Source organism: Carettochelys insculpta, chromosome 1, assembly GCF_033958435.1.
Source record: "Carettochelys insculpta isolate YL-2023 chromosome 1, ASM3395843v1, whole genome shotgun sequence".
Taxonomy (NCBI): Eukaryota; Metazoa; Chordata; order Testudines; family Carettochelyidae; genus Carettochelys; species Carettochelys insculpta.
The window spans coordinates 173070900-173093345 of NC_134137.1; the positions used below are offsets into that span (position 1 = coordinate 173070900).

Below are 22446 nucleotides of genomic sequence, written 5' to 3' on the forward strand. Positions count from 1 at the left end.
GAGAGTGTTCATTAGGTTAGGAGGTTGTCTATGGGAAAAAATAGGCCTCTCACCTAGGACTTTCTGGAGTGTAGCATCATGTTCTAGCATAGGTTGTAGGTTTCTGATGATGCACTGCAGGAATTTGAGCTGGGGAATACAGGTGTTCTGTTATTGACCTTCTTGGGCCTATCTTTAAATAGGTGGTTTCTGGGTATTCGTCTGGCCCTGCCAATCTGGTTTTTTACTTCTCCCAGTGGGTAATTAAGTTTTATGAATGCTTGGTAGAGACCTTGAAGTTTTGGGTCCCTGTCGGTAGGATCAGAGCAGATGCGATTGTATCTAAAGGCTTGACTATAAACAATGGATTGTGTAGTGTGTGCTGGATAGAAGCTGGAGTCATACAGGTAAGTGTAGTGGTCAGTGGGTTTCCAGCAGAGAGTGGTATTGATCCGGACATCAGTCATTTGAACTGTGGTGTTCAGAAAATGTCTCTCTCATTGCTATGGTCAAGGCTGAGACTGATGATGTGTTGTTGCAGGTTGAGATAGATGCAGGTTGTTAAAATCTCTATGGAAGTCTTCCAGAGTCTCTTTACCGTGGGTCCAAATGATAAAGATGTCATTGATGTAGCGTAAGTAAAGGAGGGGTGATAGGAGATGAGAGCTGAGGAAACGTTCTAAGTCAGCCATAAAAATGTTAGCATACCGTTGGGCCATGCAAGTGCCCATAGCAGTGCTGCTAATCTGGAGGTATGGTTGTCTCCACATTGGAAATAATTGTGGGTGAGAACAAAGTTACATAGGTCAGCCACCAGATTTGCCATGGTAACATCGGGGATCATGTTCCTGATTGCTTGTAGTCCATCTTCATGTGGAATATTGGTGTGGAGAGCCATTGGTGGCAAGGATGGTGTTGTCAGGAAGGTTTTTGATGTTAGCAGTTTCTAGACATGGTGCATCATGAGATATCAGTGTTACTGAAACAGGATTAAATATTTTAGTCCTAGATTTAAAACCAGGATAATTTGAGTAACTTTCCACATTAAGGGGAAAAGGAGTAAACATTTTAGTGTCAGGTTCTTTTGGTTGTAACAGAGAAGCTATTTGAAGTTGTTGTAGAGGTTTGGAAATTAATAGCAGAGTTTGTTAAAGGAAGGAAGTGATAGGTGTGAAATAAATACAGTATATCACTTTGCAATTTTTCTCCTGCCTACAATTTCTTATTAAGGAGATGCTCATATAATTTTTCCCCTAACCTGCATGGAATTTTGTTTGCAATTTATTACTACATTTTAAGCTGAAATTCTTATATGATTGTCTTGTTTAGTTATTGAATATTCTACCCTCTCCTAACATGACTTCCTAGGCAAATGAAGGTATTATATTTCCTTTGCTTTCTCTGCTAAATTAAGAAAAGCTTGTATTACTAATGCAAATCTTTCTCTTTTAGAAAACTTACATATATTAGAATTCTATTACATATTTAGATTTTAATAGTGTGATGTAAATTTGATGAACAACTGTACAACATATTTAATCAGTCCCTACTATCTCAAGTTTGTCTTCAGTTCAGTTTTATGAGCATATTTTCTGGTGCATTTGGATTGCATTCCTGTTTCTGTAATCCTTGCTGGAGAGTATGGTACAATCTCTATGTGAAGAGCAAACTATAAAGCCTGCACTCAGCCAGAACAAATAAGTATATAGCAACCAAAGTTCAATCCACAGACTTATTTTATATTGCTTTGTTCCCCTTTTCTTCCTCCTGTTGCTATAGAATCATGAGAATCGCATGACCTCTAGTGGTATGACAACAAGCTTCACATCCTCATATGTATAGTGCAGCCAAGACAGCTCAGAACCTTTCCCAGCTTCCTCAGAGACCTGAAGTTATATGATCTTTGTTGTTTCAACATCTTTCAGCAGTGTGTTTCAGTTTGCTTGCAGCTAATGACTAATAAGAGCTTTGACCCTGAGTAAAAACTACACGATTAGGCCTCACAAATACTCAAATAAGATTCTCATTTATTATCAGGTACACGTGGAAAAAAAATTGCTTAGGGAGTTACCCCGGCCCCCCCATCTTCCTCTCCTGTCACTGCCACTGTGCTAGGGAAAGCTCATTTTAGAGTGGTGAGATTGTGACAACCAGTGCTTTTTTTGCGCTGGTACAAATATTTTCTGTTTTAACTATGTTGTAGTACCCAGGTCTTCATCCAGCATTAAAATATTTTTCAATGTTTCCTGAAGCCTCTGTCCTCCATTTACCAGTTCCATCTTTAGTATCGCACATTGAGATCCCATGGCCAAGAGCACCAGTTCAGCCAAATCTAAGATGACCTCTTCCTAGATTTCTAGTCACTGAATAGCCGTGTCTACACGTGCACGCTACTTCGAAGTAGCGGCACTAACTTCGAAATAGCGCCCATCACGGCTACACGTGTTGGGTGCTATTTCGATGTTAACATCGACATTAGGTGGCGAGACGTCGAAGCCGCTAACCCCATGAGGGGATGGGAATAGCGCCTTACTTCAACGTTCAACGTCGAAGTAGGGACCGTGTAGTCATTGCGCGTCCCGCAACATCGAAATAGCGGGGTCCTCCATGGCGGCCATCAGCTGAGGGGTTGAGAGACACTCTCTCTCCAGCCCCTGCAGGGCTCTATGGTCACTGTGTGCAGCAGCCCTTAGCCCAGGGCTTCTGGCTGCTGCTGCTGCAGCTGGGGATCCATGCTGCATGCACAGGATCTGCAACCAGTTGTCGGCTCTGTGGATCTTGTGTTGTTTAGTGCAAGTGTGTCTGGGAGGGGCCCTTTAAGGGAGCGGCTTGCTGTTGAGTCCACCCTGTGACCCTGTCTGCAGCTGTGCCTGGCACCCTTATTTCGATGTGTGCTACTGTGGTGTGTAGACGTTCCCTCGCAGCGCCTATTTCGATGTGGTGCTGCGCAACGTCGATGTTGAACGTTGATGTTGCCAGCCCTGGAGGACGTGTAGACGTTATTCATCGAAATAGCCTATTTTGATGTTGCTACATCGAAATAGGCTACTTCGATGTAGGCTTCACCTGTAGACGTAGCTAAAGTCTGACAGTGTGATAACTACTATCTTTGGTCTCCAGACATCGTAAATATCCTCCTTGGGTTCTTTATACTGTGTTCATCACCATGGCATCTGAGTGTCTTACTTCTGAAACCAATGGGGGCTGTGAATGATATTTTTTTGTTTGTCTGGAGAGCAACCAGGCAATTAGTAGTTGCCCACTTATTTTAAGCTAGCCAATATACATGAATTTTTGAAGTCTTGATTCAATATTCCAAATACGGATCAAATATGAATCTACTTAATAAACAATCATATTCTATAAGTTAAAAACTCACTGTGGGGTCAGAGAATTCTGCCATTTTTAATTTGAATAATTGAACTTTATGCCTTTCCATTATGGAGGAAAGGCATGGCTGCAAGAGCATGAGGCCTCCCCTCATAAGACAAACCCACACAGGCAAGGGAAAGTTACTGCTTCCTGGGTCCACCATTTGACTAGAGATCCCTCAAGACGTCAAGATCAGTGATCTCATGGAAAGCCACCTTTGTCCAGACCAAACTTCCTGCCTTAAATATGAGTTTTGTATCACTGACGGGGATGCAGCACAAAACAATATTGACAGAATGGGTATTTCCCTGCATGTTTGAGCTTCTGTAGAGCTGTTTCCCCTTTTCAGACACTTCCTGACCAGACTGAGACACATACAGGCAGGAAATGCCACTTCCTAACTGCCACACTTTAGCCCAGTGTGCTGATAAACCTTCTTTCCCAGCCCTGTGCATATCTCGATTGATCCCACCCTTGCTTTGTTCTTCTAAAAAGACTTTGCAGGCAACAAAACTTGAATGGGCATCTTTCTTGCTGCTTTCCTAGCAGGATTATGCTATAAAAGCTCCTATAGCCAGTTTCAGGCTTCTATAGAAAGTGTGGGTCTTCCAAGTTAGAAGAATCTTTTCTTTACATGTTCATAAATAACACAAAACTGTGGATCTTCAACACAAATGTGAAGCGTGTGCTCTTGTACGCATGTGAGACCTGGCATACTAAAAAGTCTCAGAAACAGAATCTTGAGGTACATCCTTCACATCAAATGGCAAGACTTTGTCACAAATGAGGAGCTTGGGAACAGAGCAGAACAAGAGTCACTTGACGTTCAAATCTAGAGGTGAAAGTGGGAATGGCTAGGCCACACTCCCAGAAAACCATCATCCAGCATAGTCCCTCAAGCTCTCACATGGAACCCGCAAGTAAAATGCAAAAGAGGAAGATCTTGGACAACGTGGAGAAGATCTACTGAGAGGACAACAACTGGGGTACTCCTGGAGTCACCTAGTAGTTTTGTCTGAAGACAGAGTGAAGTGGGGGAAACTTGTAAGAGACCTATGCTCCACTCGAAGTACAAGGGGTTGATTAGATAAATAGGGCCCTATCAAATTCATGGTTCATTTCAGTCATAGGATATTAACATTTTTAAATTTCATTTTAACTATTTAAACTTGAAGTTTCATGATTTTGTAATTGTAGGGGGCCTGACCCAAAAAGAGTTGTTGGGGAGGAGGGCCACAGGGTTATTGTAGGGGGTGGGTTGCAGTACTGCTACTCTTGTTTCTGCACTACTGCTGCTGACAGTAGCACTGCCTTCAGAGGTGGGCAGCCAGAGAGCAGCGGCGGCTGACTAGGAACCCAACTCTGAAAGCAGAGCAACTGCAGTAACAGCATAAAAGTAAGGACAGCATGGAATGGTATTGCCACCTTTACTTCTGCTCTGCTGCCTGCAGAGCTGAATCCTCAGTAAGCAGTTGCCATGGTCTGGCCGCCGAGCTCTGAAGGCAGCAGTGCATAGTATGGTATTGTCACCTTCACTTCTGCACTGCTCCTGGCAGGACATTCTCTTCAAAGATGAACACCTGGCCAATAGCTGCATCTTTCTGGCCACCAACTACTGCTCTTCTGCCTCCAATGAGGGTAAGGCAGAAGTAAGGCTGGCCCCCCTAAAATAACCTTGTGACCTTCCTGTAACTTCCTTTTGGATGAGGACCCCCACTTTGAGAAACAATGGTTTCCTCTCTGAAATCTTTATTGTCTAGGGGACAAGCATACAAAAAGCAATATTTCACAATGGTAGATCAGATTTTATGGTCCGTGACACATTTGTAAATTTGGTCGGGCCCTGAAGGTTGAAAATAAGGGAAAGATACCAATAATAACACTATTTAAAAGGCTTCAGAGATCAGACATTAAGGGGAAGAAAATGGAATAACGAACCATGAAGCTGCTTTCTGGATTTTATACACATACTTGTGTATATAGGAGCCCATACAGACAGAATCTGTTTTTGAGTTAATTTCCTCAGCTCCAATTTTTTTCATCCTGTTTGCTTCACAAACCGCTCTTCGGAGATTCAAAGGGAAAGAGATTTTTTCAATAAACTGTTAAAAATGAACAGAGTTGGAATTATTGAACACATTTAGTTTCAATGACTAGCATTTTGGAGAAAGGAAGCCTTACTTAAGATCCAGCAGCCTCCCCCTTTTATAAAAATGAAAGTACGACCAATATACGTTCTTTCTTTCAGACGTCCCATCAAGAAAAGCAGTCTGCTGGTTCTAATATTTCCAAAATAGAAAGAGCAACCAGAATGGTAATATAAAAAAAAATTCAGTTTTTTTCTATACATTATACTAAAACCTCAAGAAAGTATGGAAAGCTGTTGAAAAAAATCCCTTTGTAGGTTTCCTTAAAGTAGCTAAACAGAGAAAGATTAAACCAAATTAAAACATGTCTATTTTTAGAGTTTCATAAGAATGAAGAAGTTGGAAAAGGCTTTTTACATTTTATCTACTCACAATAATCAATCTTAAAGCTTTTGAGAAAAGTCCTGGGCTTGGTGAGTACTCAGCAGTTGGTTTCACATTGATGAATGCGTCAAACTGAACAGAGATATTATCACATTGTCATGCAATTCAATTACCTAGTTAAATTCCAGTGAATATCTTCTTACTACAGAGACAGTTGTCAGGCTTAAACGGATACTGGAATATTAATAATGTTGGTTAAAGTTTTTCAAACCTGGGCCGCAACCTGGGTCCATATTTTAGGCACCTAAGTAAAAGAACACTTGATTGTCAAAGGTGCTGCTGCAAGTGTTCAGAAACTTTTAAAGTAGGTGATGCTTATTTTTTAAGTTAGAAAATGTAGGCCACTAAAAAAATTCTTGCAATTTTAGGCAATAACAAGCTATTCTTTGTGAGTTGGCCCCAGTGACCACACAGAGCCCTACTAAAAACCAATGGGGATCAGTGTGGGGGGTCCTCACAAATTGAGCAGCTTGTCCATATCCTTAAATGGGTAAAACTGGAAGATGTTTAATTTTTCATCAATTATATTGTTTCTCTTTCACTTCATTTGTTATGGATAACAGTTGCGGTGACCATCTGTCCGGTATTTGGCGGGACGGCCCCGTGTTTGGGATGCCAAAAAGGTGTCCCTACTTATTTTTTAAAAGGGCCTAATTGTCCTGTATTTGGGTCCCCCCACCACACCCACTGACATTTGTGCGCCTGCAGCTGCTTGCCGAAGAGCACTTGGCTGCTGCGTCCATGCTGCTTCCCCCCGGCGATTTGGCAGGGAGCGCTGGTGGCTGCCGCTTCCCCAGGGCAGGGCTGGAGGCGAGCACCCGTGGCTGCCACCTCCTTACAGGCTCCCTGGGGCTTGGTGGAGCTGGCTCCCTTGGTGGAGCCGCCCCTGCCGCCATATCTCCCTGTCCTGTATTTGAGACAGGGAGGACATGGTTGCCCTAATAAAAGGAAACTGGACAGTTTCACATTGCATGTCTCAAAAATTAGCACAATGCTGAAAGGTTTGTTTTCAAAAAAATCAAAGAGAAATATTTAAATCCAGAAGAGCCTTCTCTTTTCATTTGCATTAAATAAGTTAATGTTCAGGTCTGCACTGAACAATGCATAGGTATAACCCTTCTGCCAGAAGAAGTCAGCAGCAACCAAGGCCGGGTTCAACATCTAGGGGTTCCTCTTCATCCATCTCACACAGAACTGGCTCAAGTCCCCACCCAGTAGCCTGGGAAGTTCACACACCCCTGGGCCCCTTGGAGAGGCAATGCTTCCCCACTCGCAAGCACAGAGTCTGAGTGGAGAAAAGAAACTTTTAATGAAAGAGGCAGAAAAGTCATATGGTGTAAGCTTGGGAAAATACCACACCCAGAGTTCATAACCAATCCTCAAGTAACTGTCCCAGCTCAAATGGATTGAGGAGTGTCCTTTGCCTTTCAGGCTCACCAGCCCAATACAGTAACCAGCCAATCCACACACCCAAACTTTCTTCATACCCCCTTTTCAAATGCCCCACTTACAACTCTGTTCAGTCTGTGCTGGCCCTGACACATCACCCTGATGCATTCCCTCATTGACCCTGAGGCAATGCCACCTTTGTAGCGGTCCAGCATTCCGCTTGCTCCCTGCCAGCTGCCCCACCGGCTGCCTGCCAATTGCTCCTGTTGGCTGCCTGCTGCTTCTCCTACCAGCCATCTGCGTACTGCTCCTCCTACTAACTGGCTGCTAGTTGCTCCTACCAGCTATTCCCTGGTCACCTGCTGCGGTCTCATGTGCTTTGCTGAAGGTAAAGCCCTGTGATTTCAGCTCATAGTGGTAGTCAGCTCTGAGCCTAGTTACAACATCTTAGTATCCCCCAAGGTGGATTTTCACAGAATAAACATAGACTTATCTTTTGGCCTAACTTTGAACAGTGGGGCAGGGTTAGGAGAGGAGGAGGACTAGTCAAACCAGTCTTATAGCTGTATAGCTAAAAGGCTTCCAGCCAGCTAGTTCACCCACTAACCCTGCCCCTTCTTTCACCTCACAATGCTTAGATGTAGGGAGCCCTCTGCAATCCATATCTTATGCAGTAGTGATGACTGTCCTGTAACCCCACAACAACCTCAAGCATTGGTGAGACTCCACAATTCTTACAGCGGGTGGTAGCATAAATTGTGACTTTACAACATGTTGTTTACCATAGATAAAAGCTCATTGCTTCGCCTGCTCTCATCAGACTCTGTTTACAAGGCATAGGCATGCCTTTGCATTTTCATACAAATGAACTCTGAAGGACACATTCCCCAAATCCTTCAGCAGTACTGAGCTCCCGTTGGCACATTCCTTACATATGAAACTGGCAAACTGTGGGATTCCATGTTTAATGTCCCCATGGTTTCCATATCAAGTATATGGTGGTTTACAGATAGCACAATAATTTATAAAAGTGCCAGCCCAACAACCACAAGCTGGAAACTGAGATTCAAAGGAGCTTCATTCTTTCTTACACATCATCCATTACCTGTAAGAAAGGTTTGATAGACATGTCCTTTAGCTACACCTGTGCTCATTCATTAGCTTTAAACTGTGTTCCTCATGACACATGTGTAGTATCCAGAGGCACTGAGCCCTCACGCTCCAGTGAGTGAACTCTCTGCCCTACAGCCTTGGCTGAAAGCTGGCTCATGCAATAGAGCACAGGCCTTTAGCCCCTATGATCACAGGTTTAATCCCTGGTGCCGGCAACCTGGGTCTGTTGGCATTACACCTGTGAACGCTGAGTCCTCTCCTGTCAAGCAATTTGTACAGGTGTAACTGATTGAAATTTAGTGGACAATTGTGTTACTGCTGAGGAGGCAGGAGTAGATTTCAACTCAGTGTCTCTAAGCTCCATTAGCTGTGTACAGGTAACAGAAATAAAATATGGTAGTCTTTATTTCGCTGTTGCAGTCACCAGCTGCAGCTGAAAGAGCAGTTTGGTAGAGTTAGAAGATGGTATTTTTAAATCAGAGCTGGAAGACTTTTAATTATTTCTATGCTTTTTAAGCAAAACCAATTTATGAGTCCATACTACCTGACAATGTGTGTATTATAGGTTCAACCTCCCTAGTCCACCACCCTTGGGACCTAAGCACTCCTGGACCAGGGATTTTGCTGGACCAGGGGAAGTCAGTTCTGCCCCTCTGCTGGCCTTACCCTCTGCTCCTGGGCTCCTCTTCTCCCTGTCACCCATGGTTCCCCAACTCCCTTCACCTCTCTGCATGATCCACAGCTGCTAGCTCCCTGCCCCAGCCGTGGCTTCCCACCCAGTTCCAGCCACAGCTTCCTGGGGATGCGGCTTCTTGCCCAGTCCCAGAGATGAGGTCTGTTAGCCATTGCTTTGTCCAGCCCTGGCCGTGGCTTCCCCAGGCAGCAGCTTCCCACCCAGCCAGCCCTGGCCACTACTCCCAACCCGGGTCGAGGATCTCTCACTGCAGTTTCAGGGCCCAGAGCTCCCTGGCTGCTGCCGCCCCAACACCCCTTGCCACCAGACCAGCTGTGGCTTCTCTGCCTGGGCTCCTGCTGCTGGCCTCGCTGGTCCCCCATCTTCCCAGCCCCAGGACTCTGGCTACATCTACACTAGTGAGCTCTTTTGAAAAAGCCAGGGTTCTTTTGAAAAATCCTGTGGCATGTCCACATACAATGTGATCTTTCAATATCGAATTGGAATACGCAGCACTTTTTCCAGCAGCCCTCTTCCTCTCCCAGATGAGGAGGAGCTCCTATTTCCGAAAGATTCTTTTGGGAAAAAATCATGTGTAGATACCACGGGGGCCCTTTTCTTGAAAGAACAGTCCTCATGGTGCCCGATTTTTCACTCCCTGGCCCATTCTTCCAAAAGAGCAGGGAGCTGTGCGGACACTTTCCATTGAAAGAGCAGATCGATTCTTTCAATCTGCTTGTTTGTGTGTGGAAACGCTCTTTTAAAAGAAGTTTTTTCAGAAGAGATCTTGCAGAAGAACTTCCTTCAAAGGGTCGCTGTAGTGGCGATGTGGCCTCTGGCACTACAAGATTTGTGGTCCTGCTGGACAACGGATGTTGCTGGAGAGAATGCTGCTTTTGGGAGTATCAACCTGTCTGTCCTGAAATCTTTGCATGAGAGACGCTATAGAGGGGTGAGGCATAATTATTTCAAAACAGGTAAAGGGCAATTTCCTGTGTTTTGTAGAGAACAGACCATATTAATACAGAAGTATGTATTTTAAAATTTAAAAAATTCAGATACTGAGGAAGTTTCTCTGTCTCCACGGCTGTTAGTTCCGATAGTATGTCCTGCAGGCAGGAGCCCCACACCCTCTGTGAGCCACTCACATACACACACATATGCCCCACTACATCACAACATGCCTTTTTAGCAGCAGTAAGGCAATACTTTTTTTCTGCTAGTCATTTATTAACAATGGCACAGTATTTTCCTTGCTCAATGGAAAAGCTCCTGTGATGGAACACGCCTATGCATCCAGAGGCAAATCAATAGTCTGTGTTATAGACCATCTCTTCTCATACTCTGGATAAGCTAGAAACAATCAATAAGAAAACAAAATGTCCAAAATAAAATGTCTAATTCTTTACTGATGATGTTTTGCTCTTAAAGATGCAACCCCATGTTTTCATGACTGCGTTAAGCAACAAGGCCTGTATTCATGTATATCAAACATTACAGATGATAGTCTAAATAAAGAGTTTTAAAAATTCATCCTTCAGCACTGGATGAATTATTGCTTACTTTTATGTCAGTTAATTGATTCTTTTTTTCTCAGTCACTGTAACAAAAACAGAACTCAGGCACAAAACCTCCAAAAGTGCTTTTGTGCATTGACAAATCATATAAGTAGTAAAGGAAAATTCCCCCCAAGTTCTAAGCATTTTGGACAGACCACGGACCTGTCTTGAGCCAGGAGGAAAAATGTTCGTCTCCTCTTCTTTTTTGAAATATACAATACATGAGTATAGCTTCTAACTGTCCATTAGGCTATTTCTCCAATTAAATGATGCATTTGATCCATGGGTTAATGTCTTAACTGGAGGGTTAATCATCTGCCATCTATCCTCCTCTTTAATCTCTTCACAGAAACACATGCCCAGTGAAGGTATCTGGAAAAACAGAGATATTGCAACAGGACTTTTTATTAGGACTTCCCTGAAGACACTGGAAATGGAGAAGACGTAGCCTTGGTAGCACAGTGTAATAAAATAGCTTTTCCTGGTGGAAGAGGAGTGTATACCTTGAAAACATTTTAGGAATACAGATCAGGATAGTATCCCACTTGGCCTAACATGAATTGGTAGCACAAGGGAGTCCTAGCTGTTGGACACAAGTGGAGCTTGTGTCAGCTCCACAAGCTCTTCTAGAGAACTAATGACCAAGTTCTGTTCTTTCTATCTCACATAACATCACTAGCAGTAAACACACTACTGACCAAATTCTCCCTTCCCTAACAGCAGCACAAGTATAAGAGAAGGGAAAATTCAGCCTGCAGAATTGTTACCAGTGATTCTGTGCAAACCAGAAGGCACACAGCTTGGTCATCAGATCCCAGGAAGAGCTTGTAGTACTGGCAACACAGCTTTTTTATTCATAAACTGAGCAAATATGATTTGGGCTCACTGAGACACAGATTACATCTATACTAGCCCAGAAGATCAACTTGCTCATGATCAAGATTCTGGGGTTTGATTTTGTGTGTCTAGTAGGGATGCACAAAACTGACCTCTCAGGGGTCGTCACATTCAACCCCTGTACTCCTCGCAAGATGTGAGGAGTTAAAGAAGTCGATAGGAGAACCTCTCTAGTCAACCTTGTTCAGTATGGACGGCCAAGTAAGCTGAATGCAGATAAGTCAATTCTATTTATGCAATTGCCATAGCTAGAAGTGCGTATCTGCGATTGACTTACTTTGTCTAGTGTAGACATTGCCACAGTGAACATGGCACACTGCTGAACTGCTTTACAGACTGACACTTCCAAATGGGAGCCGTGCTTTCCTGAGGTAGGTCACAAAAAATCTTGTGGGTTTGGGGGGGGAGGGACATTGGTACCCATTTTAGTGACAGACAAACTGAGCCACAGATTTTCAAAGGCACATCTGGCAGTGAGGTGTGTTCTTTCAATGGGAACTGAATGCCATGGTTCCTTTGAAAATGGTCACCAAGGTTATGACTTGCCCAAGGTTATATGGCAATGCACTGGTAGAACTCACATCTCTTGATGATCAGCTGTGCGCTAGAACTAATGAACAGAGTTCCCTTCAGAGTCACGGAGTCACTCTTGTATTGAAAAAATAAACAGCCCATTGCCTGAGTAGTCTCCTTATGAGAAAATATACCCAAGAAAAAATGGTGAGCAAGAACTTGCTGTTGGAAAAAAATTCTTACCTTTCTAACCAGTGAGGCAAAATCATTGCTATCTCTGGCTGGGAGTCCTAGTATAGGTCTAGTGAAAGAATCCAGAGATGAGCCATGACCCACTATCAGGATGAGACCTGCTGTGCCAAAATAATTAAAGAAAGGAAGAAAGAAAATTGCAACTTTACTAGTAACTGTGTAATAGTCGTTTATTGGCTATTTTTGTGTGGTTCATCTTTGCAGAGCTGTGTGACATATAGGCTCGGGCAGGTGTACGTAAATATCCTGCTTGGTATGTTACATTCAATTCAGCTGATCAAAGAAAGCATGTTTTTTGCAGTGGTGGCCAAGGTCAGCGAGTGGGGCAGTAAGGAACCTTTCAAAAAAGAAAAAAAAAAGAAAAACACCAACGAAAAAGAAAAGAAGCTTCATTACATCGTCAATGGCCTATTCTCCAAGATGTAGGAGTGTAAGAGGCTTATTGCTACTTACATTGTCAAGTCACATCCTGACAAACTAAGACTCCCACTGCATATAATATGATTTAACAGCGGAGTATTTTATTGCCTTATATTTAGTTTTGTATTTATTTATTTATTTATAAATTTAGTATGATGTTTAATAATCCACCTCAAAGAGAGGGCAAAACCAAGCACCCACACTAAATGTACTTGACATGGCAAAGCTCTGCTTCTGATCCAGCCAGCAAACAAGAGGCACACGAGAACATGAGACCATGAGAATGTGAAATATTTACCGTCGCTTGTACAGTCACTGACAATCTGTTTTACAGCTGTAGAACATCTGCTTATATACTCTTCATAACTTTCCGATGGCACCAGGGAGGAAAGTGGGAAAGTACATCTGATAATGAAAACCAGAGAGGAGTTGTTCATCTAGATATAACATTGTGTGTGTGTGGGTCGGTGGGTGGGTGGGTCGGTGGGTGTGTAAAAGGACATTGTCAACATTATCAAAGCTCTGTAAACAAACTGGCACCTACACAACATCTCTGCCAGAGAGACTGCACTGATCTGAAGCGTGGTGCCTCAGCTCACACCAAACAGTAGTTTCCTCCGCAAGTACTCTCACTTAAGCCAGTAGAGGAACTTACAGAATAAGCTACTGCCACCATGAATAAGGATAGCAGAAACTGTCCTGTAAAAATCTCGCAGTGGATCATGCAGTTTATACAGAATACACTCTAGAAATGCTTGTGTTTGAAAGAAAAACGGCCTACGCCACACAAGAAAAAAAACTCACTGACCAGGTAAGACGAATTTTAAGTTTGAAAACTGAGCCAAATCCTGAAGTCCTTATTCATTTCTTACCTATACAGAACTCCCTTTGACACCAATGATATGACTGATTCTAGGATTTGACCCCCGGCTCTAGTGTCTCTTTAAAAATGCCCACCTGTGCCTGCTTGACAAAATAAATTAAACGATAAAACAAAATCCTTCTTTGCTTTTTACTTTAAAATAAATTTTGTGTAAAGACTAGTATGAATATTTAATGGTATTGAGCCTGTTTTATGCTTTGCCTCTAAGATCTGACCTTATCATGTCTTTCACTTATAGGTGCACCCTGCCTGTAAAAGACAGCGTTTAAAAATTAAGGGCCAGATCTTCAGCTGCTAAATCAGCATATCTCTATTGAAGAGTTGAAGATTTGGCTTGAAAGATTTAGGGTTCTGCCATCCAGTCTGGAATAAAAGAACAAAAAAACCTTTTTATTTCCTTCATTATTTCTTCCTTTGAAGTCATATTTCGTGTTCACTGGAGACCTGCACTGCTGCATGTTGCTCTGTCATGTGCAATGATTATATTCTACAAAACGATACCAGTCAAATTCTTTCAACCACACAGAAGATGAAAATCTTATCAATTTATCTCACCCCTTTAAAACCAGCATGCAAAATGAGCAGCAAACAGGCAGAAAGTAGATTGATGTGTTCTTGATTATTGTACTGTTCCTATTATTCAGTACGAATGTCTTATTGTGTAAGTGAATTTCAGACTGTCATCAGACCTTTTACCCCATGGGAGCATCACTGAATAAGAGATTCAATAAACAGGCAGAGGGTTAAGCATGGCTAGTGTACTTTTACAAGCACTCACTCAACAGCGTATCTAAGCACCAATTCAGAAAGTTCAACCTCTCTAATCTGGTAAGTGATGGAGTAAAAAAAGCAGAGTTTAGTCCTCAATTGGCCTGGACATAAATACAGAAAAGAAACAAATGAAAGACTTGTGAGGATGCTGAAGATCAGGGAAGCAAAAGGAGTTGGAAGGGATGATCTTATAGAATATAGTAATACTAGCAAATGGAATCAGTGGATTTTGATCTTGGTCATGTGCCAGGAACTAATCTTTTTAGTACTGATTTTCCTACTGGGGCTAGGAAAAAATAATCTCTTCCCTGCACACAGCAGCCTTTAAAGCACCATGAACCCAGATTTCCTGTGGCAGGAAGCTGAGAGCGTGCAGGAAGCAGCACACGCACATGCTAGCCCTGCACGCTTTCCAGAGGCCCCGATCTGCACTGCCACCACCCATGGCCTCGAGCCAGCCCCCCAAGCGCCCGCAGGGATTCCCTCCTGAGAGGACCCAGGCACCCCCAGCAGCCAAGCAAGGGGCCAAAAAGAGGTGGGGCCCCTCCTGGTCGGAGGCTGAGCTCTGAGACCTGCTGGGGTGAAGAGGAGGTGCTCCACATGATGGGGAGCAAGCGGCGACACACAGAAGCATTCGCCCGACTGGCCGAGGGCCTGGCCGCCTGGGGTCACCCTGCCCACACTCCGGATCACATCCGGAGTAAGGTGAAGGAGTTGTGGCAGGGGTACGCCCAGGCCTGGGACTCGGCCAGATGGTCTGGGGCCGCCCCATCCACTTGCCCCTATTACAGGGAGCACAGGGCCATCCTGGGCCACCAGGACACCTCCTCCCCCCCGGCCACCCTTGACACCACAGCCGACGAGCCCCAGCAGGCCTCGGAGCCAGAGTCCAGCCCCGCACTCTGGGGCCCACCCGAGGAGCGCCCCCCTTGGGACAGCGGAGGAGGGGTCCAGCAGCGAGGAGGGGGGGCTCCCCATCAACCTCCCCTCCCGGAGCACCAGCTGGGCATCTGCCCAGCGGGGTTCCCCCAACCGTGGCAATGGACGGTCAGGTACGTACCCCACAAAGCACACACCCATGGGCCACAGGGCGTGGGCACCAGACACAACCGGGAGCCTCACACACCCCCAGCGGACCCCAGCCTGCCAATGCCCACCCACAGTATGGTCCCAGGATGGTGGCATGGCCATCAGCGCCCATCAGCACCCGCACCCATGGACAGCACTCAGCCTTAACCCCGGGGGCAGGGGGACAGTGCTATGGCAACAGCCAACAGGGACATCACACCCACCAACAGGGACGGAGACCCAGCACCCAAGGGCGGGGGGCGGGGAGAATGGGCCATGGGCCAGGGCACGGTACTAACAGCCTTCCCCTCCCTCTCTCCCTCTCTCCAGCTGCACCATCCGACACCCCCGGCAGCCAGGTACCCTCCGTCGTCCCTGACAGCCCCCCGGAGGTCAGCCACCACCAGCGCCCAGAGACACCCCCAAGGCCAGCGGGACGGTTCCACCACCACCGGACTCTGGGGATGGCCTCTGTGGACTCCCAGCTCCTGGCAGCTCTCTGGCGGCAGAGGGAGGTGGCAGAGGAGAGACTCTGCTTTGACCAGGAGGAGTCCACCTGGCAGTGGGTGGCATGAGAGGACTTCATGGGGGTCTTTTGGGACATAGCCAGGTCGATCCAGGAGGCCGTCGACTGGCTCCCACCCCCCGCTGCCCCCCAGCCTGCCCTCCCTGCTGTTCCACCCAAGGTCCCCCATGCCACACTGCCGCCACACCACCTGCCTCGCCACCTGCTGCCCCACCCGCTGCCCCACCCGCCTTGTCGCCTGCCGCCCCACCCGCCTCACCGCCTGCAAGCTCCACAGAGCCCACTGGAGCTAAAGAACAGCCAGTGGAGGCATCCCAGCCCTACTTGCTAGTCCTCCTGGCCCCCAGCCAGCCACACCAGGGACTGCAGACATGTGGGGGGTCACGAGCCATACCCGCCAGGGGTCGCGCCCCCCTACCCCCACCCCAGACTGACGGGCCAACGGCCGAGCCGTCCGCCGGGCCCCCATGTATATAGTTGTCCCCCTTTTTGTATATTGGTTGCAGTTTCTGTTGTGAACAAAACAAGTTATCAGGTTTCAGGAAAAAAGAAGGTTTTATTTTCCAAAAAGCTGGAGGCGTGTGCTTGTTGGGGGGGTGGCGTGGGCTGTGGGCTGTGTGTGTGTGGGGGGGTCTTCTGGGGAAGGCCAGGGAGGCCCTCGGGGTCTCCCTGATCGAAGTGGGCCCAGTGGGTGCATGCCCAGGCTCCTTACTTCCATGACGACGGCCCTGACCGTGGCCTTTCCCACTCCAAACAGGTGTCCCACAGAGCGATAGCTGGCTGGAGTGGCCAGCTTCCACATGGCTATTGCGACCCTCCTCTCGATGGGGAGGGCGTGCCGCATCCGGGTGTCCTGGTGCCTCAGTGCAGGGGTGAGCCACTGGCAGAGCTCGAGAAAGGTCTGCCGGCGCATGCGGAAGTTCTGCAGCCACATATTGTCGCCCCACTCCTGCATGACCAGCCACTCCTACCACTCGGAGCTGCTGGAGTAGCTCCAGAGGCAGGGGAGCAGCCAGTGGGGGAGGAAGAGGGGAGCCCGGTGCTCGGGGTGTCCCTGTCTGCCCCCGGGGAGGGGTCCTCTGGCAGAAACCACTGGGCGGCCTCCTGGGCAGCACCTAGCAGGGCACTTGCCCCCTGGATGACTACCTGGAGGGCTTCCTCTTCTTGCTGCTGCTGCTGGGTGTCCATATCTGCTGTGCGTTGGCCTGCAAGAGAGTGGCTACTGCTCTGCAGACCTCATGCTGTGCAGGCCGGGTGTGTCTGGCAGGGGCCTTTAAAGGAGCGGCTTGCTGTTGCCCCGGAAGGGCTAGTCCAGCATGTGACCCGGTCCGTGGGCTTTCCTGGCCCCTTATTTCGAAAGAGAGCACTTGTGTGTGTGGACACTCCACGTTTCCTTCCAGGGCGGCTCTTTTCGACGTTCTCCATCGCTACTTCGACATTGAACGTCGACGGCACCAGCCCTGGAGGACGTGTAGATGATACGCGTCGAAGTAGCCTATTTCGATGTTCTTACTTCAAAATAGTCTACCTCGACGTAGTGTGCTAGTGTAGACGTAGCCCCCAGGGGACAAATTCTAAAGTCCTCACTCTATTTTGAGCTGTGCACCAACGAAAAGATGTGACCTCCCCTCATCACAACACAATTCTTTCAAGGCTGAAATGTGCCAAGATGGGGGAAATTTTCACACTGAACAAAACATGGCTCCTGTAGTTTTTAGTTAAAAGTAAAAAGAAAAATATGGATGCTGATTAAGAGAATCTAAATGATTTGGGTATTCAACCATAGGCCTCCATCTTGCTAAGTTGATATCAATGCTATTCATTTTAACAGGAGCAGGATTCAGACTTCTGCACACATTCACCCATCGATGTACAAGAATGATTTGCCTGTTAGTGTGTCATACTGCCCAAAAGCATTGAATTATGTAGTGCAAGAATGAACTATACATCTGTACATCCTATCTTGGGACCAAATAACACAGACTTTACTCACCCCCTGCTCTGTCTGTTAAAATCAATGGCCTAGATCCGGAATCATCCGTTTTTGCAACTCTCTCTTACGGGATGTAAGAACTTCCAAACCCAGGAGAGCTACCAGAAACACATATGAACATATTGTATGTGCAGCATTTACCTGTAACTGGTATCTACACTGTAAGTAGCTTCTGTCAGTTCTGTCAGTGCCATAAAGGAGGGAATTATTTTGCTGGCCTCCCATTTGGTCCATTCAAAGAGTCCAGGTTCTACCCTGATTTTAATTTTTTTTTCCAGTTTTAGCCCTGCAATAAATAAGATATTAAAAAAAAAAAAAAGGGAAAAAGTCACTAAGAGCTCTAAGCTTTGACTGCACATGGCACCGAATTCCTGGTAATAATTTCATCTACATAATTAATATATCAGTAAAACAATGACCATGATGTACAAATAATGTGGGCTCTCAAGAGTTTCAGTCCTTTTAAACATACTACTCCACATGCATAAACAATACTCTGTAAAGTTCAGATACTAGCAACACCGGGGAGCGGAGTGGGAGGAAGAAGAAAGCATATTATATTCTTGCCAGAACAAATGTAAGTGTAAATTCACAAACTTAGTATTATTTGTGGAGTGATGGTATTGTGTTCTATGGAATACAGAACAAAATGGACAAGGTAACTAACTATCAAGAAGAAAATTGTTTTATGCTGTTTGTATATACAACGTAGCTCACTGGTTCTAAGTGTAGCAGGAAATCCAAACTTATGAACACAGTGTTAAAGAAAAATCTCCTTTTCAAGAGAGGCCGCCTGAGTTTTACGTAGATGCTCAGGAAACTATTTTGGAATAGCAGCTGTTATTGTGAAATAACTTCACTATGTAGACACAACAGACTCATATCACCCATGGTTGTGATTTTAAAAGAAATTCTTGAGGGAACTGTCATGCAGGATTCTTCATTTAAAAACACTAGGACCATGTCTACACTTAGAAAAAACTTCAAAATGGCCATGCTAATGGCCAACTCAAAGAATACAAGTGAGGCACTGAAATTAATATTCAGCTCCTCAATAGCATGCCGCCAGCCGCAGCACTTCAAAGGTGCTGCATTTCGCTCACCCATGGCTTGTCCGCACGGGGGTCTTTTAGAAAGGAACCCGTGGACATCGAAATCCCCTTATTCCTGTCAGCAGAAACACACTATGGCTGTGTCTACACTAGCACTGCACTTTTGAAAGAGGCATGCAAATGAGGAAATTGAAAATACAAATGAAATACAGATTTACAAATCAGCAGATAGGAATAAGGGGATTTCGAAGTCCACAGGGTCCTTTTGAAAAGGACCCCCATGTGTATGAGCTGTGGGCAAGTGAAATGCAGCACTTTCAAAGTGTCAGAGCCGGTGGCATGCTATTGAGGTGGTAAATATTAATTTCAGCGCCTCATTAGTATTTTTCGATCTGGTCATTTCAAAGTTTTTTCTAAGTGTAGATGTAGCCTAGCTGTTAATAGTGAGGAGACCACAAACCTCGTTAGCAAAGGCAAACTCCCAGGAGAAAGTCCCAGGTTTCTTTCTCCAAGTATATGTCCCTCAGTGTAATGGAAGCACTTTATTTTTGAACCAAAATCATTCATGGAAGAGAGAACTATAACAATCTGAGTCTATTCAATAAGTTAAATTCTCCTTACTGAATGTCTTCATCTTATACAATGTTAGAGTCCATTTTAACGTTAGTAGACATGATTCAATGTGATTATACAGGTTGAAACTCTCTAATCTACCACCCTTGGGCTCTGACTGGTGCTGGATGAAAGAATTTGCCACACTACAAGAGGTCAGTATTGTCTAGCAGCATTACCAACACTTCCACTGCTTACTGAGCTCTTAGAAGACATTAAGGGCTAAATTACAGCTAAAATAACAGCACAAAACAGTGAGAGCCAGGACTGGTGGCTGTAAACAAACTTTATGGGACCATGAGAAAGTTGGCCACGTTCATGGTAAGTAGTCACCCAACTAAGTAGAATCATGTTGGATTAGGGATGTTACCGGCCAAGAGAGTTCCAGATTAGAGATGTTTGACCTATACTGTCATAGTGGAGAAACTTTATTACTTCCCCACAGTATCACATAGTCTTTACTCCAGACTTCAGAACTGATTAAAGGCAGAAATAAATCTTCAAAAAGCCATGCAGCATTTTAGCTGGTTGTTTGTCATTGGCTTAGAAAAGGGTTGACTCAAAAATATCCAGTTCGGCAAAAGAACATAATCATTCTGCTAACCTACCTTCTAGCAGGTGTTGAGCTGTCTGTATGCAGCGAAGTGCTGGGGAACAATACACGTGGCGAACTACCTCTTCTTTCTCCAGCAGAGCCTCTCCTGCAATACACATGAGAGTTGCTCTTTACAATCATTGTACAACTACAAAATATTCCCACAGACATTAGCTTGAACTTTACAATAACCTGATCTTGAATGCACTCATGCCTCTCTTTAATTCACTTTCCACAAATATTTAAGTTTACCAGCAGGACTATTTGTTGGAAGAAGAAACATTAACTGAATACTAGAAAAAACAGCTACAGAAAGTAAATATTAAATTATTGACTGGCACTTAGACACACTTGTGGGAGACAAAGAAATATAAGTATTTGCACCACAATGCAATTTCTGAGAGCTATGCTCCCCAGAGCAGGGAGCAGAAACACACTATGGCTGTGTCTACACTAGCATTGCACTTTTGAAAGAGGCATGCAAATGAGGAAATTGAAAATGCAAATGAAGTACACATTTACATATCTGGCACCTGATTTGCCCATTCTTCTTTTGAAAGAAGAAAAACAGTGTAGACGTGGCTCTTTCTAAAGTAATCCCCATCTTCAAAAGAACCCTCCTTCCCACGAAAAAAGGGAAGAAGGGTTCTTTCAAAGATGGGGCTTACTTTCGAAAGATCTGCATCTACACTGCTTTTCTTCTTTCAAAAGAAGCTCTTTCGAAAGAAGAACATGCAAATGAGATGCCAGATATCTAAATCTGCACCTCATTTGCATTTTTGATTTCCTCATGTGCATGCCTCTTTCAAAACTGCAATGCTAGTGTAGACACAGCCTGTGTGACAGACGTATTCAGTCTGACTAATCAATAAGGCCCAACTGTCAAATAGTCACAAAGAACCACTCACACATAACCTATTGATGATGAATCTGTATGCCCTACCCCTGCTCTAGCCAGCCAACAGACACGCTACACTTCACTGCTCCAGTTTCAGTCTACAGGTCGAACCTGTCTAGTTCAATGCCCTCAGGAGCTGACCAGTACTGAATAAGTGAGTTTGCTGGACCACAGGAGGTCGATATTGTCTAGCAGCATCACCAACACTTTCACTGCTTACTGGGCTCTTAGAAGACATTCGGGGTAAATTACAGCTGAATAACAGCACAGAACATCACGAGTCAGGACTGGTGGGCGGAAACAAATTTTATGAAACCACAGGACTCTTGGCCATGCCCATGATAAGTGTCATCCAGCTATCTAAATCATGCCAGATTACGGATGTTGTTGGATGAGGGAGTGCCAGACTAGAGAGGTTCAACCTGTAGAAGCAAAATGTAGTGTTGTGGCACACTGTCCTGATCCTTTCCTACCATAAGATGGCAGGCTGGCTCCTGCACTATGCAAACAACTGGCCCTGCTCCCCACCCTGTCATATAGCTCCCATGCGGAAGCGCAAGCTCCTTTCCCTGTTGTCCATAAAGGAACTCTACCAACTATGCTGCCAGGAAGCTTTCCTATGGCAAAGCCAAAATAACATCTAACTTACCTACAAGTCTAGATTGGAAAATACCACAGGATGATAAAGGAGGATCATATTCAAAGGATTTGATGCCATCTTTTCGTTTTGGCAGACTGACAGGGAAGTTCAGATCTGCTCTGTGGTATTTTCCTGAAAAAAACCAGAATGTTTCATTTCCATATAAAAGGCAGTAGTAGTACATACATACATACACATTTTTTTATTCATGCAAAATTTTTTTCTTCCACATTTTAGGCAGACTTTTTTTTAAAAAATTGACCCAAAGTGTCCCCCTGGTGAAAAAAGAGAGTGAGTGATTCCACCTTAGGGATACTGCACTTTGCATTCACCAAATCAAATCAGGGAAATTCTTGATTCACTACGGCCCAGTCTCATGGGGTTCTGGGAAAGACCACAAGGGAGAGAACTTTCTGACAGAATGACGCATTTCCTCCGACTTGCTGAGTAGCAGAACACCAGAGAAAACAAATGACTGAAAACTGCTTTTTTAAATTCACCAAAGACATATACTTACATCAAAGCCATGGAAACTCTTTTTTTACCACTGCCAAAGTTATAAAAAATACCAATGTTTTCATAGCAATAATAATAATGTTCAGGCCAGATGTGGCCATTATGATAATCTTGTCTGCTTTCTAGCTGAACCCAGGAGACCATCAGGAAAGCAGAATTCCTCTCTACCCTCACCTCCAAATATATATATGCAA

At 44.9% G+C, this 22446-nt stretch overlaps 1 protein-coding gene across 1 annotated transcript in view; it reads right to left on the reverse strand.

Annotated features, from left to right (window-relative positions):
* Positions 1–10335: 10335 nt before the first annotated feature.
* The window catches only part of UBASH3A (ubiquitin associated and SH3 domain containing A), a 41505-nt gene continuing 29394 nt past the window's right edge, over positions 10336–22446 (reverse strand). The window contains exons 9-14 of the mRNA XM_074983414.1: positions 21746–21868; positions 20212–20304; positions 18081–18225; positions 12997–13103; positions 12270–12379; positions 10336–10988 (exon numbers count right to left, since the gene is read on the reverse strand). Coding sequence (XP_074839515.1) covers positions 10851–10988; positions 12270–12379; positions 12997–13103; positions 18081–18225; positions 20212–20304; positions 21746–21868 — 716 coding nt within the window. The 3' untranslated portion in view covers positions 10336–10850. The remainder of the gene's footprint in view (positions 10989–12269; positions 12380–12996; positions 13104–18080; positions 18226–20211; positions 20305–21745; positions 21869–22446) is intronic.